Source organism: Miscanthus floridulus, chromosome 7 (assembly GCF_019320115.1).
Source record: "Miscanthus floridulus cultivar M001 chromosome 7, ASM1932011v1, whole genome shotgun sequence".
NCBI lineage: Eukaryota > Viridiplantae > Streptophyta > Magnoliopsida > Poales > Poaceae > Miscanthus > Miscanthus floridulus.
The window spans coordinates 114,392,354-114,410,940 of NC_089586.1; the positions used below are offsets into that span (position 1 = coordinate 114,392,354).

Genomic DNA, 18,587 nt, shown 5'->3' on the forward strand with positions numbered 1-18,587 from the left:
TTCTGTGTATCTCACGTTAAACATAATTAGTTCACCTGGGTTGTCACTTAATTACCAAAACCAAACAAGGGCCTTTCATCGTGCTCTGCCGTGCTCAAACAGCATCTATCGCGCTCGTTGTGGTGGATGTGCTCTGCCATGCTCGGACAATGATTGTTGTGGTGGCCATGCTTTGTTGTGGAGACTCGAACAACAACTCGGTGGCTCTGCCGCGATCGTCGTGCTTGCCCTGCTGCTCGCCTTGCTTGCCCCGCTCGACCTTCTTAGGTGCAGATCCATGTCATGGAAGAGCATGCCGACATTAGATGTTTTTGTGTTTGCTTCGATTTTTGTACTGATTTTATCCAAAATCATTTGGATCCTATGCGGTGACATTGGATGTTTTTGTGTATGCTTCAATTTTTGTACAGATTTTATTGAAAATCATTTGGATCCTGTACCGAGGATGCCCACCATATGATCGACATCCCTCATAGGGGATAGACTTACCAATTCAGAGAAGATGTGACTATATCAAAATAAACCTGGCAACCAAATACGCTGTGGGGCTAGCCAGACTTAGACACTTATGTTGGCTTGCTAGAACCAGGCTTATCCTAGCCAAGCTACAATCCTAGTCAGGCTATAATTAAGCCAGTAAACCAAACACACCATATATCTTTGTACCCTTCAATAACATTTTCATATCTCATGCGCAGTCTAGAAAGCCCTCGCTCTCCATCTTTAAAGAAATCCGACATAGAGGATGTTTATATTTGATATACAATTGAAGAGGCTGTTGGAGGGTATTTTTTCACCAAAATTTCTATTCCTATAAATTAGAAAAAATATTTTAAAAACTTAAATTAGAAAAAAATATAAAGAGCATCTTGGAGATGCACTAACTGACAAATCTGTGTGAAGCGTGGAGCCATCCGTCCGATCGGATGACGAGGCGGTCCCACCGTGACATCCCCGTCCCCACCGATTTCTTTGTCATCAGCTATTCTTCTTCTCAGGCTATCTTCAACAACACCACCTAAAATATAAGACTCATTCATACTTTGGGTAGCGCTACAGGCAAAAAGATTCAATACCTATTCGGTATCTTCTCCAACAACAAGACCTAAAAGAGAATTCTTTCTGTAAACGGGTTTCTAGGAGAGAGGATACCCATATTTGGGTTGTGTCTCTCAGGCAACCCAAAATAAATCTCCCGAGGCTGATTTTGGGTCTCTCGCTAACCATTTTGAGTTTGGGTCTGCTGAGACAGTCCCAAAGACTCAAACCCAAAACCCCAAATCAACCTTGTCGACTCGACCTGGATCCGAGGCAGGCACCCGCACGAGTCCACCGCCTCCTGCCGATCACCGGGACCTAGCATCGCCGCGGCGGCGGCGGGAGAGGGGAAGGAAGGCGAAGAGGAAACGGGAACGGGAGAACCCGTGCGGGATCTGCGGGCACTACCACAAGTACAAGGAGGGGGAGGTCTGCGGGGTGTGCGTCCACCGCTGGAAACCGTCGGACGGGGAGGGTGCCCCGGCGAGGCACGAGTCCGCCTTCCCCACAGAGGTGCTGAAGGACTTCCTCTTCCTCGGGAGCTACGACAACGCCTCACGCTCCGAGGTCCTCAGGACGCTCAGTATCACGCACATCCTTAACGTACGTATTTAAGCCCTCTTTTCTAGATGATCCACATCCGATTCTTTGTTTTGTGATTATTATATTCCGCGTCTCCAAAGATGGAGATCGATTCCCCGTCCAAATAGAACTAAAGAAGTTGGAGAGCGATAGTACTGCTGGGCAGCTGGCGCTATCTAGGGTTTGGCATATTATGACCATTCATGGTCTATTGATGACAGTTTGGTCAATCTGTTGTTTGTTATCTTCCACAGGATAGACCACGGGCTATTAATTTGTACTGTTGTTGCTTGAAAGGTTATATTTGTAGGTTTAGCTTATGGCAAACAGAACGGGAATGTGTTTGTTCTGTACAGTCTTGTTATTTATTTGCTCGAATGGAAAGTGGGTTTAAGTGAAGAAAGAGCATGCAGAACATGGGAAGGCGATTAATATGAGGGGTTTACTTGAACTGGATGTGAAACTCAAACAGGGGTATTTGACAATTCAATGATGTGGAGCTTGATTGAATAGGATAGCAGAAAATCATTTCACTTGTGATAATTGGTAGTTAACAGATACTATTTAAGGAATGAGGTGTAGCCTGTGGTGATGATTACCCAAATTTGGCTTCTTAATCGGCAAGTGTTCCTATGGTATCTGAAATTAAAAGAACCTGATATGGAAGTGGCTTGATAGTTTAACTGAGATAATTATGCTCATTGAGATAATATGGAGTGGCATGATGGTTATGGGATGTTGCTAATTAATTTTCGTTGGACAGTGATAAGTATGATTCTTTATTTTCCATAAATGTTAACTATGTTACAACTGCTAGTTGAATTTGACGTATAATCTTCATAGTAGATAGGTGGATGTTGTTTGGTTCAGTGATATACTCTCTTTGTTTTAAATTATAGGTTGTTTTGGCTTTTTCTAGATATGTACGTATCTGGGCATAGCATATATCTAGGTGTAGGTCAAAAGCTATGTAACTAGAAAAGCAAAATGACCTAATTTGGGATAGAGGGAAATAGGGAATAGTTATGTTGCTGTCATGTTGATGCTGTACAGCGTGTTCACATCAATTATTATTTCCGGCTAGTTTCTCAATATGGTTACTTTCTTGTGAATCTGTAGGCTCACGTACCTGACTGCCAACTTTTTGTATATTCCTGCCTCACTGTTAAAATAGATGTTGTCCTTAACTGTTTAGAGCTTGCTTCGGTATGATAATTGAAGATTAATTACTATGCTTATTATTTGCTTAACAGACTGCCTGATTGCTCTTTCAGTATCTAGGTATTACCAGGCCTTTGGATTTTGATGAGGCAAACCAGTATCTAGGTATTATCTGTTTGATCTTTCAGCATTTCGGTGTGGAATTAAGTGTACAGTTAGTCGTGAACTACTTTTTTTTCCTTCAGCCTGTTCGTTTCGGCTGAAACGATCGTGGATTATAAGCTAGAAGTACTGCTGGCTGGTTTGGTATGAGAGAAAATACTGTTCCAGCTTATAATCCACGATCATATAAGCCAAAACGAACAGGCGGTAAAAAACATGTTGCTACCTGATTGAACTCGAGTAGATATCCTCTGCAAGTCATCCTAACAAACTCCATTTTTTTTCTACCTGCCTATTGAAGTAATGGGTTCATTATATGATTATTTGTACCTGGTTTTTGATTGCTTCTTCCATTCAACCTGGTTCATGTCTTTTTTAAGCTGGGATGGACATTTTTATATGTACTTCTGTGTTCCAGGTTATTTTCTGTTTGTATATTGCACATAAGCCTTCTCCCCAAGCGCTTCTGTTGACACAAAAATATGGCGATGTGATCAACACACGGCAAGCCGGATGATCTTGGCGGAGTGAACCCGAAGATCTGCTTAGCTTCAACATAAGAACGGCCAGTTTCAGGATCAAAGGCGTGCTAGTCAATTTGACCCTGCAATTGACAAAGAAAGAATAATCAGTAAATTAAGGTGTAACATGTCGGTGTTGCACCAGACAGTTCTAATATGTGGTCAAAAATCCGATTTAATGAGGCTATCGACTAAATAGTCGATATCCAGCGTATCCGTGAAATGAAGATCTTTAAATCAAGGACTATCAGTTAATATTAAACGATAATGACGTGAATCAAAATAACCGATCCTCATGGAACATTAGAAACATCATTGGCTAAATAGAACATGATCAGTATAAAACGTTGAGCCGATAAGTTTGATGAAAAGAGTATAACACGCGAACAATCGACTGTTTACCATAAATGAATCCATAAACAATTTGAATCTAATCTATTATCATCAACAGTGAGGTTCGACCGGATCGATGCAGCTATGATAATGATAACAAACTAAAGCCAAAGAATCTATAAAGCTATCTATATGTCAACAGATTTATGAAAACATGCTATATGTGTGAGAGCATAGGCAATCGGCTAAAATAGCCAATGCAGGCATAGCAAACAAACAGAGTATATATCTCGATCATGAACAAAACCACTAATCAATAATTTATAATCTAAAGTCTTACTAGTGAGGTTCGACCAGATCGATGCAGCTATGGTAGTGTCATTAGATTAGATCTCATTAACTAGTGAGTTTATTCAAGATTGAAACATGTCTTTGGATACATACTATGTTTGATTGGAATAGAGATAAAACAACCGATTTAGTGAAATTAAGTCATCAATTATGAGATTTAAAGTGTAACCATATCAAAGGACGACTAATTAAGATGATATATGATGCCGATCTATCTCTATCACAATCAGGTGATTTATTATAATTAATAAAACATTAATTATAACAAGATCGTTAACTTGGTGAATCAACCAAAAACAACCAGAAAAATCTTACTAATCTTAGCAGATTCGATAACTGGTGATATTGTATTAAACGAGTTATTTAACACAAGATCGATAACTTTGATCTATATTATAATTCATAAAAATCAATCGGCTGATGTAGTCTTACAATAGCCGGGGGTTTATATTTATACCCTAGGCTAATAACTCCTCACAAGCCATGTACGTAACTTGCCTGACAATCGAAAAGAAATACTAAAGTACATGGACTCTAATTTCCTCTTTTTAGAATCCTTGCTAATAAATCTTCTTGACTGACGTATTCTTCCTTGATATATATCCTATAGTCCGCCATCTTCCAATAATATTTATCAGCTTCCTTTCATAGATAGCCGAATAAAATCCAATCTAACTTGGCTTAACACGTCCTGAACACATTTGCTCCAAAAGCCAACCATGTACGACGTATACCAGGTGGTCAGCTGGCTGTGTCCATGTATATAAGCCGACAGGTCCATGCACTAGGCCTAAACTTGCATTGATTATTTGATTCCGTACCATATTAAATTGATGACTCTAGAATATGGCACCTACATGAGGCATGCTGAACTTGAACTTTGATTTCCATACCAGGCGCCAACATCCAACCGTCGAGGGAGAATTTGCCTTGCTTCAGCTCTAGATTATCAGATCTTTTCTTACTCGGCAATGGAGATGATTCAGCTTAAACAATCTTTTGCCTTTCTTGTCTTTCCTTTGCCTTCACGTGATGAGCTTCTGGACATCTGCTTCTCTCGGATATATTAAACAATGTTTTTTGGCTGGTGAAGAGCTCCTGCACTCAAGCTTTCCTAAATACATCTCCAAATGTATTATAGAATATTTTCTGGCCCCGATTCTTAAATATCTTTTAATTAAGAGATTTTCCTGTCTTTGACATCATCAGCTGACTCCTTCATGTCAAGGTAAACTTGTCAAATTTTGGTGTCAACACAGGCCTCCCGGAGTATGAATTTGCATGCTTCGAACTATTTTGATCCAATGGTCTTATTTTCCGAGTCAGCGACATCTGATTGCAATACTTGGCTTTGATGACTTACTTGGGTTCAACCTCTTGGCTGTTCATCAGCTTTAGTCGATTTAGGGTTGGCCCCCCAAGTCTATAATTATAATCGGCTATCAAATCATTGGTAAGGAGCTGAAGAATTCACCGGTAGCAATATTACCTTATTCCAAGCCTCACCTATACATGTGAACTTTGAAGTGTCTATCACACCGTCTTGGGTGGTTGAAAAATGTAGCGGATTAGAATCCAGTCATCCTCACTTCTCCTGCTCAGAAAACTTGAATTTTTGAAAGATTTTTAAATTAAAACATAGCTTTGCTCCTCAAATGATTCTCTCAGTTCGCTCAATGTGTATAGTTCCTCACCAAGACATTGTTTCGCCTCTATTCACCCTACTTCTAAAAAGCTTATATGGAGTTCGGGTAGGGATAAAATATATAGCATACTTACCTTGCGTATATCGTAAAGTCAAACCCTGGATCCAAGGAGAGAAGTGTCATACTCGTAGATCAAGATGTGCATGTGTGTGGAATATTTAGTGGCTAACCTAATTCTACTATGCTCCCTGAAATATATTTCTCTCTTGTGGAATATTTTTGCGAGAACATGGGTTATCTTTATTCTCATCTCTTTTTCTTTTTTCTCCTTTTTTTTTTTACTTTGGATCTCTTTTGTGCCCATCTTTTATATTCTTGCATAACCCATGTCTCTTTTTACAACAAACTTTTGAGAGAAATATTATCAAGAATTTGGAGCATTTATTCTGATAAATCCTAGCAAACATATTTTTGTCTTTTCTCAGTGGAGGAGCAGAACATTATGAGGTGGATGAAAAGCATGTTTTTGTGTACTTTCAGTGTAGAAGCAGCATATATATGAGGCGTGTACGTGATCTTGATCTTGGGAGCATGATAAATCTCTTAACAAGGGTCAACAAGACTTGACAAAACTCAACACAAAGTAAGCAGCCTATGTGGAAGGTTTTTAATGATAACATATGGCCTTGGTAGAAAATTCAATATCATCGAGGAGACAAGCTATTGATTTTGAAGTTTTGTAAGAAAATTTCCCAAGTACTTTGCAAAAAGAAGCAAGGTTCCTTTCATCATACCATATCTCATTCATCAACTACTTAGATGACATGGTTTTCTTATGATAAATTGTTCACAGGTGATAGGAAAAGCAAGGAATAAAGAATATATACCTCATATCTGCATGCATGTACCTCCATCCTGAGCCTGGTCACCTCAGTGTGCTTTGTGGCCTGCTCGGCGACTTTTGTCAGCTCGTGGAATCCCTGGTTGTCGCCGAAGAAGTTGGAAGTGGCGCCGGCCTAAGCAAACGGACAAATCCTGATGTATGGTGGCTTGGAGCAGTATCTAACCACTGTTGGCTGAACGAATAGATTAGAATCAGCCTTGAAGTCTTTCATTAAAATATTCAGCCGATGTGACTCTGAGTTCCAATTTTCAATGATGTCTGATCTTCATTGGCTTTTTAGGAATAAATTATTCTTCGGTTTGAAAGGCGGGGTCTCGAACTTGCAGCCGGTTTTCATCGGGGAAGGTCATTAGTTCATATACTTCGCTAGAGGAATATGCTTAATATTTATCCCTTTCCCTACTACTGTTTGTATTTTCTCTATAGATGCAAGAACACGTAATAGAACCTTCAGTTTGCCTTCACGAGATGACCAGCATAGCTTTCGAGTCAAATGTTGTGACAGTTTTATGTGTGCCAAGCTCAGTAAACGTAATCAGTTTTGGGCCTGATTCATTGCTAGAAATAGAAGCAATTAGCCTCGAGGCCAGATGCTCTATCAATCATGTGCAGCTGAGCTGACCCCTACTGATTTCTGTATATCTGTTGCTACATCTTCTAGTCTAGGTAGGAGGAGTACTCGTGCCTCGGCACATCCACGTTGGCGTTGTAGATAATAAAGTCGAACTGGTTGAGCTCCAGCTAATATAGCCATGCACATGTATAGTGCCTCGGTTCTCGGCCACCATATTTAAAATATACTCCGAGCACTCATAGCCGATACCTTGGCGCCCAACTTGGACAAGTATCTGCAGGATCTTGATAGACCATTTGAGGAGTACCAAGCCCCCCGATTGTAGCCACGTCGACGCTGGCAATAAAGCAGCTAAGCATCAATGTGACATAGTCACCAGCGAGACCCAAGGTGCCAGAGAATAAGAATGCAGCTGCAACGATGATGGCAAACCAACAGCCGATTCAATGAGATGTTCACCCCATAGAGGAGTCGGTGAGCGAGTAGTTGAGAATGTCCATGAGGATTTCTATCCGTACGTTGCCCTTCGGCCATGAGGTTTAGCTATTATAGTATCTGAATTAATATGCTTGAACATACCAGCTGGAGAATCTTGGTCATCTTTTCCTTTTCTATCAGGAAACTATCAGCTTTATGCTCTTGATCTTCTCACTATGGAGCCGATGAATATTATAGTCACATGTCGACTCACTCTTGATTTAAATATATAAACAAATCATCAGTGGCCTCATGTTGTAAATTGCTTAGGAGTTGCGACATAATTAACTCTAGTGTTGCAACGACCTGCATGGTTTGGATGAACCTGACATGCGATGCCACACCATTACCAACCGAATGAACCTATCAGAATCGTCCAAGATAAAGCTTTGACCTTCCCAGCAAACAACATCTAGAGAACGATTGAAGAAATCAGCCTTAATGAATAGCACCTTGATAGATTGCCGAACAAATGCTAATATCAGCTTGTTGCCAATGAATATCATGGGCTCTATATCAGAGTCGATGGTTCCTCTGATCTAAGCTAGCTCAAATAATTCTTTATTATATTTTCATCAGCTGCATGGATCATTTAAGAGGAGTCGATGGATGGAGATTCCTCCAAACGTTAATTAGCCGATTGCCTCACCCATTGCATCATCGGCTATTGAAACTCACCAAGAAAGAGAAATCCGATGAAAACTAGTGAGTTTATTTTTCGTGTCTTTCGACTACCCAACATTTGTATTCTTAGTTTATTTGTCTTTTCAACAGGCATAGGATACTTCTCAGAGCAGTGGTCTGTACTCCTTTGATCATGAGGCCCTCATTTGCTAAGGATGAAGTTACCTTCAGTGAGCCATCAAGCAATTCTCTAGATGCTCGGCCGATCAGAAGTAATCTTTTCCATCTTTATCTCATGATAGTATGTTTGGAACTTCTGGCCATCGGCTTTTATTGGTTTTCTTGTTGTGCTTCCATTGATCTGTCCCTTCTGTACGGATGGAGCAATTTTATGGCCCAACTGTGGTGTTTGATATGAGGTACTGAATCTTTCCTGAGCCGACCGTTGCATGACCTGCTGAGTAATTGGCGGGGTTGGCTGCTAGACTGAGTACACCTGGGTTCGTCCAGTAGGAGGCTAAGCTGTCTGTGTGATAGGGGCACTTGGTGACTGCTGTGATGGTGGTTGGCCCCTTGTCATTTGACCTTGACCTTGCCCCTTGGTGTTTGCAGGGCTTGATCTTGCCCCCCTGCTGTTGACTGAACTTGAGGATCTTGGGCTTGTCTTGCACATGATATATAAATATTTTCCTTTGTTTCTCCTCACGTAAATAACCAAGCTAGCAAGGCATGCAAAAGTGTCAAAATATAATTGTAGTCCATAAATGATTGATTGTGCTTCATTCGGCTTTATCCAGCCGATCAGTTGTAGTCATATGTATGCCCATATCTTTCTTGGAATTCCCTTGTATGACATGCACATATACGTTTAACAGACTTGGCTTTCTTGTTGTTATCATACAGCTCTAACTGGACTCCAAGACGCTTGCAAGCCATCTTCTGCATGCACAAGATAGCATCGCATATACACTAATTTTCCATGATGCTTATCTGGGTTCCATCGGCCTTTGAGCTGTCCTTGCCGATCGCCTTCCGTCTGCATCGTCAGCCTGAACACTTGATTTCTAGCAAGGTAATTATTTCCTAGGCTGAGGAGGATAGTATCAGATCGACGACATATTGGTGCGCTGTCCACCATGATGCTGCCATGCACCGACACCTACTAGCCACTACAGCAGTGCCTGAATGTGAGTTGTTATTTTGCCGATGCTGAATAGCCAAGGTGTTACGTCTTTGAATAAGCAAGTCTACTTCTGCTCTGTTCTTCACTCGGATATTGTCATCCAACACCGAGCTTCATACTCCAAGCATTAACGTGGCCATGTGCACATATGTGGTATTCAGACTCTATCTCTTGTGCTTTTAAATTAATCTCATATGCAAATGCGTAACTGGTAGGCAAAGTCAAGTCCTCTTCAACTTCCTTCGTACGTGAATTCCTACACATGCCTCAGAATAGTGCCGAATACTTTTGTAATAGAAGCTGATATCTTTTATAATTGGCTATATCTGGAGTCGGAGGTAACAAGCATGAACATTGGCTTCTTCCCGACTATCGACTATTTGCTTGTGACTAGTCGATAGCACATGAACATCGGCTACCTCCTTGTTCGCGCATGTGATGGCTTCTTATGGCTTCTTTACGCCACGTATCCATGTATACAGCCATCCATCTTGCTCTTCCTTGCATAGACATCGACAACTTAAAGAAGCAGTAATTCCTTTGTTCTCCTGGCTTGTTTTCCAATCTCGCTGCTGACGATAAAAAGTCATCCTTTGTTCTCGGCTTCCATAATATAAATTCTGAGCACCTTTTAATACTTGGAACCAATTTTTCTTATGATTTTCAAATCTTAAAACTAACGGTCTCCTATCGACAGTCAGGTTACTAAATTTTTTTCGTTTATCTGATGTAACCTCCCATGATGACTTTTCTTTTTATCAAAAAATATGTTTGGTCGAACAGCCGATGATAATAATCCATAGAGGAAAACTTAATCTGACCTCAGCAATCCCATTGGCTCCAGCCAAACCAGCTATGGTCATCGGCTATATCGATCTTCATTGGTTTCACCTGATTATTCTTGAATTTCCAATGTTGCACCAGAAACCGATATCTCACTAGCTTTACGCCCTTGCCGATTGGCTGCAGACTCCATCAGCTTGAAGGGTAAGGTCTTGAACTAACAGCCGATTCAGTTTTTTCTTTTCATCCTACATGAAGAGACTTGCTAATTTCACAGCCGATTCCATTTCTAAAAGTGATCGCCTAGCATCTTTATCGGCTCAACCCCTTGGCCATGAGGTTGGACACTGGGAATGTGATATTTTTTTTTCAAAATTATCCGGCTGATGGTGAGTTAATTAGAAAAAATATCTCCTCTGCCTATCGTCTATTCTTAGTTTGCTCAACTTTATCAGCCCACTTGATCTGAACTTTTCTTTTGACAACACACGTAGGTCAACTATTGTTGATTCCTAGTTAGCCCTCCTCAACCTAGGTACTATAGTGGTGTCATGAACTGATATGTTGGCTACGGAGAAGATGGAACTGTAAATTGATTCACCATCTGCACAAGTTAGAGTCTGCCCCCATCCCAACTAAATTATCCGCACATAGCCGAATATAGTAATCGGCCATGCATGAGCATATCTCGAGAAGCCAGACATGTATCCCAATTCTCTGGTCATGATGTGTCCACTTTTCCTTAATCTGCTAGCTTCTGTTGCTTTTTATCTTCATGTGACGACCGTGGGGTACCTGGACTTCGTGTCCTGATCTCTTTCCAAATATAATAATTCCCAATCGGCAATAGAGTTCCATTTGGCTCATATAGTAATTGGACTCAACTTCTTGATGCTTTTCCTCTTTTGTCTCGGCAGCAAAATTTGGTTAGTAGTGGCGGCATCGGCTCTACATAGTCGATTGTGCGTTCAGAGCACCACTGGTGTATCCAAGACCCCCACGTCGCGCGCGGTCATCCACTGCTGAAGTACCATTGCTAGCGGTAGCTCTACCTGAGCCGGCCACGTCGTGTCTGCTAGGCCAAATGGCTCCATCACTTGATGCATCAGCTGAAGTGGAAATTGAGCCAGTACTGGCCACCCAAGCCAGTCTTTGTATATCTATTCTTGGAGTCTATGGAGGTGAAAGATTAGCTGATGCAGATGAGGGGAGTAGCCGATTCTTATTTATATATGGATGCACTATGGTCTTTGGCAATCTGGAGCAGGAATCCTTTGTATGACTTTCTTCTGAGCAACTAATCAACTTCATGTATTTTGAGAAGCACATAGCATGCATGGACGTATACACACTTGCTAGCTTCTTCATATATGTCAACATGTATATATGCATGCGTGGCACTGTAACGTGTTAGCTCTTTCCTTTTAAATGACGTGAAGTGCTATGCTCACAGCCGATTCTATTTTAGAAAGTGATCGGCCCTCGTCGGTTTGGGAGGCAAATATGTAGTTAGCAGGACCCGTGTTCTATATTCAACGACACCACGTTGTTGTCGTGAGCATGGTGGCTTGGACATATCAATAGGAGCTCAGCTATCTTTTCTATCCAGCAAGCCATCGACTTTATGCTCTGGCTGATCTGCTTCTATTGATGTCATCGGCCCAAATACTTCGTTCTGGTAAGGTAGTTGTTTCCTAGACCGATGAGAATAGTAGTAGATCGATGACAATAGCAGCCTTGCTAACATATATAATAAAATATTCTGGCCAGTCTGCTAATGACATATGTTCCATTCAAATATTTTAACTCTAGAATAGCCATCACCAATCAAAGATTTAGGCATCGGCGGAGCTGACCACTATCCTATTTCCCAGATCAGTTAGCCTCTTGAATTTGCATAGCTTCTCTCTATATTGACGGCTTTGTCGACAGTAGCCGATGAAATTACAGCCGATCGTCGATCCGTTCAGTTAATAAATCCAAGCAGAAAACCTGTTTGCTTGTGATAATAGCGTGTATGTTGTACGTATTTAGCAGATGCATTACCTCCTTGGAATCGGTAGATGTACGCTTGGTGTCCGCACGGCTTCATGAACGTCCTGGACTGTTTGTTGGATCTATACATGGTTACAAGATTGAACGCTCTTTCTTGAAACTTGACGATCTGCACAGCAGAGCGATGAGATCTTGTTCTATGTGGATAGATCTTTTTTTGTCTTGGTCCACTCAGTGACATTGATCCCTAATGCATCATCGGCTTTAGAATGTCAGAGCTGACTGAGTGTCTTGAGCCGATGGAAGTGATGGAGCAGCCGATGATAATAGCCAATGGATGAAAGCTCAATTCAATCTCAATACAACCGTCAGCTTGATGCCTTGAGTAGTTTGACGCTTGCACGCTATGTAGCACGGATACGGATACGCGGATACGGCAATTTCCTAAAAAACCCGATACGCGGATACATTTTACTATTTTTAAATAAAAATAGATAATAGCACATATTAAAATAAATCTTTCCTAAGCGACATATATAGATTTCAAAAGCTTTATTTCGGATAGGAGTACATACCCAATCCAGCATGACGACGCCCTTGTGGTTGTGCAAGGCGCCGGAGGCCTTGCCGAGCTCGAGCGCGCGCTGCCCCGTGACGAGCTCCAGCAGCAGGATCCCGAAGCTGAACACGTCCGTCTTCTCCGACGACTGCCCCATGGAGAGGTACTCGGGCGCGATGTGGCCCATGGTGCCACGCACCGCCTTGGTGACGTGCGAGTCGCCATGGTCCAGCAGCTTGGCCAGGCCGAAGTCCCCCACCACGGCCTCGTGGTGCTCGTCCAACAGCACGTTGGCGGCCTTGATGTCGCGGTGGATGATCTTGGGGTCGCACTGCTCGTGCAGGTACAACAGCCCGCGCGCGGCATCCATTGCGATCCTCTTGTGCGTCGCCCAGTGGGGATGCGGCGTGGGGAGCAAAGAAATCAAGCAGCAAGTAGATGGAGAAGAAGAGGGAAGGGGATTACCTCACGGGATCCACGTCGCAGGGCAGAGGCGAGTTGGGACGGAGGCGAGCGGAGGCAGATCCACATCGCTGGCGGCCAGCGGGCGGAGGCGGAGGCTCATCGCTAGCGGCCGGCGAGTAGGGATGGAGGCTCGTCGCCGACGAGCGGAGGCGAAGGCGGAGGCTTGTCGTCGGTGGCCAGCGGCCGGCGAGCGGGGTTGCGGCGCTGCGCGGGGATGCGGCGTGACGCGGACAGCGAACAGCGGACGCTAGGGCATCAGGGCAGAGGATAAGGTCAGTCTTCCTAGGCTTGCACTGGGCTGGGCCGTATCGGCACGCAAGATATGTGTCCGACGGCGTATCCGATTTTCATGAAAATAATAAAAAAAGGATACTCGCAAGATACGTATCCTGGGCATATCGGACATGTATCCATATCCGATACGTATCGGATACGCGATACGCGGCTTCAGGGACGTATCCGTGTAACATAGCTTGCATGTATGGCTTCTAACCTTGTTTGCTTGCGTCTGCTCCACGTTTGCTTTGATTTAAAAGAATCCATATATGTTCTACTTGTAATCTCTGTGTCGTATCTGACTCCGCATTATATGCAACTAACATGTCGCCCTAGGATTCCGATTTGTCCGCATTAATTTTCCATTTTTCTTGGACCGATATATCTGATTATTGGACGTGTATCAAAACGCCTTGCTCGTGTGATAACCTCTAGAAACTTTCCTATGTGCACCACTTTTGAACTTGTCCTTGATGATATCGGCCATTAAACTAATTAGGAGGTCATTGGCCAAGTGTAGAATAACGTTATATTTGCTCTTCTTCACTTCTGTTGGCCGAACCTTGTCGATCAAACATAACCTGATGAGTATCTGACTTCTAACCAAAGGACTGTGGTCCCACCAAGTGTGCCAAAAAGTGTGTTGACATAAAAGTGTGGCGATGTAATCAACACACGGCAAGCCGGATGATCTTGATGGAGTGAACCCAAAGATCTGCTTAGCTTCAACACAATAACGGTCGGTTTCGGGATCAAAGGCGTGCTAGTTAATTTGACCATGCAATTGACAAGGAGAGAATAATAAGTAGTTTAAGGTGGAACATATCGATGTTGCACCAGACAGTTCCAATATGTGGCCAAATAGCCGATTCAATAAGGCTATCGACTAAATAGTCAATATCCAGCGTATCCATGAAATGAAGATCTTTAAATCAAGGATTATTGGCTAACATTAAACGATAATGATGTGAATCAAAATAACCGATGCTCATGGAACATCAGAAACATCATCGGCTAAATAGAACATGATCAGTATAAAACATTGAGCCGATAAGTTTGATGAAAAGAGTATAACTCGCGAACAATTGACTGTTTACCATAAATGAATCCATAAACAATCTGAATCTAATCTATTATCATCAACAGTAAGGTTCGACCAGATCAATACAGCCATGATAATGATAACAAACTAAAGCCAAAGAATCTATAAAACCATCTATATGTCAACAGATTCATAAAAACATGCTATATGTGTGAGAGCATAGGCAATCGGCTAAAATAGCCGATGCAGACATAGCAAACAAACAGAGTACATATCTCGATCATGAACAAAATCACTAATCAATAATTTCTAATCTGAAGTCTTACCCGTGAGGTTCGACCAGATCGATGCAGCTATGGTAGTGTCATTAGATTAGATCTCATTAACTAGTGAGTTTATTCAAGATTGAAACATGTCTTTAAATGCATAATATGTTTGATTGGAATAGAGATAAAACAGCCGATCTAGCGAAATTAAGTCATCAATTATGAGATTTAAAGCGTGACCAGATCAAAGGATGACCAATTAAGATGATATATGATGCCGATCTATCTCTATCTCAATCAGTTGATTTGCTATAATTAATGAAATATTAATTATGACAAGATCGATAACTTGGCGAATCAACCAAAAATAGCAAGAAAAATCTTACTAATCTTAGCAGATTCGATAACTAGTGATATTGTATTAAACATTAAGTTATTTAACACAAGATCGATAACTTTATCTATATTATGATTCGTAAGAGATCAATCAGCTGATGCAGCCTTATAAACTATGATACAGATCGATAACTAACTTATATTATGGCTCATAAAAGATCAATTAGCTGATGTAGCTTTACAAGCACAATACAAGTCGTGACGGTACTCACAAGCAAGCTGGAGGTCCATCAGTCGATGCAGCCCTGTTTGCTAAAGAACTCGCTGAAAAGATACATTACTCTTACTCCTAAGGGTTGATGTGAAGCCAAAAAAAAAGTAAAGACTGATTTTGATTGATGTTTGGATGTCTTTAATACAATAGCCGAGGGTTTATATTTATACCCTGGGCTAATAACTCCTAACAAGCCATGTTCGTAACTTGCCTGACAATCAAAAAGAAATACTAAAGTATATGGACTCTAATTTACCCTTTTTAGAATCCTTGCTAATAAATCTTCTTGGCTGACGTATTCTTCCTTGATATATACTAGAGTCCGCGATCTTGTAATAATATTTATCAGCTTCCTTCCGTAGATAGTCGAATCAAATCCAATCTAACTCAGCTTAACACGTCCTGCACACATTTGCTCCAAAAGCCAATCATGTACGACGTACACCAGGTGGTCAGCTGGCTGTGTCCATGTATATAAGCCGACAAGTCTATGTACTAGGCCTAAACTTGCATTGATTATTTGATTCCGTACCATATTAAATTGATGACTCCAGAATATGGCACCTACGTGAGGCATGCTGAACTTGAACTTTGATTTCCATACCAGGCGCCAACATCCAACCGCCGAGGGAGAATTAGCCTTGCTTCAGCTCTAGATTATCGTATCTTTTCTTACTCGGCAACGGAGATGATTCAGCTTAAACAATCTTTTGGCTTTCCTGTCTTTCCTTTGCCTTCATGTGATGAGCTTCTGGACATCTGCTTCTCCCAGATATATTAAACAATGTTTCTTGGCCGGTGAAGAGCTCCTGCACGTCAAGTTTTCCCAAATGCTTCTCCAAATATATTAAAGAATATTTTCCTGCCCTGATTATAAATATCTTTTAATTAGGAGATTTTCCTGCCTTTGACATCATCAGCTGACTCCTTCGTGTCAGGGTAAACTTGCCAAATTTTGGTGTCAACAGCTTCTTTCTGAAGTTTCCACAGATAAAAATTACTTCCATGGAAAAGGGGACTAGGGAAGGGACTGTAATATACTTCTCAAGTACTGAGCTATTATACCTCTTTATTGTCACTAATATGGTATTGTGATTTCCTTCTCTGCAATTTCAGAGAAATGTGAAAGAGATAAATCACGTGTTCTTGTTCATTGCATGACTGGAAAAAACAGGTACTTGATTGTGATGAACTATTAGCATTTATGCTGTCTACTTTGTTGCGATTGGTTGATGAATACTTCTTTGGAACGCATTTTGTTAGGTCTGCTGCTATTGTTGCAGCCTTCTTGATGAAGTCTAGAGGATGGAGACTTGTACAGTCTTTTCAATGGGTGAAAGACCGAAGACCGCAGGTTCAACTGACAAACGGTTAGCTTCATACCCTTTGAAGCTTGTTGAGTAATTAAGATATCATCTCTATTGCATTATGAATCCTTAGTTCCTTGCCTATCAAATGATAACATTTTTTCTCTTATCTGAATTGACAGTAGTCTAATGTATATACATAGTGAATAAGCACTGCTAAACTCCATTGTTTAGTTTCTTGTGTGTAGTTCGTATCTCTGTTATCAAATTTTCAGATACTAGATTAATACATCATGAATGAATATAACATCTTTCACACCCTTATTGCTTTTGTTGCTTGAAACTTTACACACACAACAACTTATGCAGTAATCTTTTTCCTTCCCTTGTTAATGTAGTGTTGTGACGAGGTTCCCAGAATTTTGAGATTTGTTCAAATTATAATTACCCCTTTGAAAAAGACCCCCCCCCCCCCCCCCCCCCAACCACTACCACCACCACCACCACCCAAAAAAAGGAAAAAGAAAAGAAGTACATAAACTTTGACTCTCACATTTATGGTGTCATTAGGTAATTATAACATGTTTCTTCTGTGTAGCTTCTCAGAATGAGCTTTTGGAGTATGAGATGAGGCTTTTTGGACCTAGTGCTCAACCCTTGGTTCCCACTGAATCATTTGCTTCTCTTGGATTTGGTTATCAAAAACCAGCAGGTGACATCCAAGCGCCTATGTTCAACCAAATGACTATGCCATCCATATTTGAGCGAGTCAACCCAAATGATCGCCCCACCAATTTCACTTTTGGAGCTGAGAGGAAAGCGGAAGTTAACCATCAAGATAGCAATAGTGATGGCGGGGTACACCCAACTTCAACAGAGAACCTGATGGACAGCTCTTAAGATGATTTCACGATGTCGCTGTTCAATCTCCATGCTGCAGAAGTAAACCTACTGTATGAGGTTTTGCCTTTTGTCACTTGAGAAATGGTTCTCTGGCAACCGACCTTTGCTTTAGAATGACTATGACATTAGTCTCAACTCATAGTAATAGATATTTCTAGCTCATATCTCTGTCCCTTTCTCGTATAGTTTCAGCAAAGCTGCTGAAAGTTCCTACCCAAGTACCCATATTCTTCATCCTATATTTCCGGTTATGTCGTACGGATGCAGTGATGCGCTACGCTTAGAAGCGTTGGTTAGTGGCTGATATCTCTGTTCTTTTCACGTATAATTTCTGCAGCTGATGAAATTTCTTACCCGTATTCTTCATCCTAAATTTTCTAGTTATGTCATATGTATGCAATGATGTGCTACGCGTAGCCCGTAGTCATACTGGATTATATAATTGTGCCTCTGACTGATGACGAGAGGATCAAGCGGCGGCACAAATTGTACTTTCGAGTAAAACGTGCCATGGTTCCTCAAATTTTTCATGGATTTTCACTTTGATACTCGAACTAAAAAAATATGACCATATATATGAGTCCTCAATCTATGACTAAAAAAATGACATTTGAGTTCAACTAATGCTATGTCTGAGTAGAGATTAAAATCTCACCACGTCACTTCTATTATGTCTATGTGGTTGCACTTCTATTATGTCTATGTGGTGTCACGGTCCAGAACATCAAGCTACCTATCTCAAAGAGTCCAAGGCTGAAGAGGAAGAGGAGACCCAATACAAGATACGTCGGCCCAGAATGGGAGACCATCAGGCCCGTTGCATCG

The 18,587-nt window shown here is 41.4% G+C and overlaps 1 protein-coding gene across 1 annotated transcript; it reads left to right on the forward strand.

Annotated features, from left to right (window-relative positions):
• Window positions 1-745: 745 nt before the first annotated feature.
• LOC136466098 (protein-tyrosine-phosphatase IBR5-like) lies at window positions 746-17,924 on the forward strand. The gene is made up of 7 exons (XM_066464574.1): window positions 746-785; window positions 1,253-1,647; window positions 2,740-2,826; window positions 2,895-2,946; window positions 16,669-16,726; window positions 16,816-16,922; window positions 17,458-17,924. The coding sequence occupies exons 1-7, from the start codon at window positions 746-748 to the stop codon at window positions 17,757-17,759; spliced, it is 1,041 nt and encodes a 346-aa protein (XP_066320671.1). The 3' UTR covers window positions 17,760-17,924.
• The last annotated feature ends 663 nt before the right edge of the window (window positions 17,925-18,587 follow it).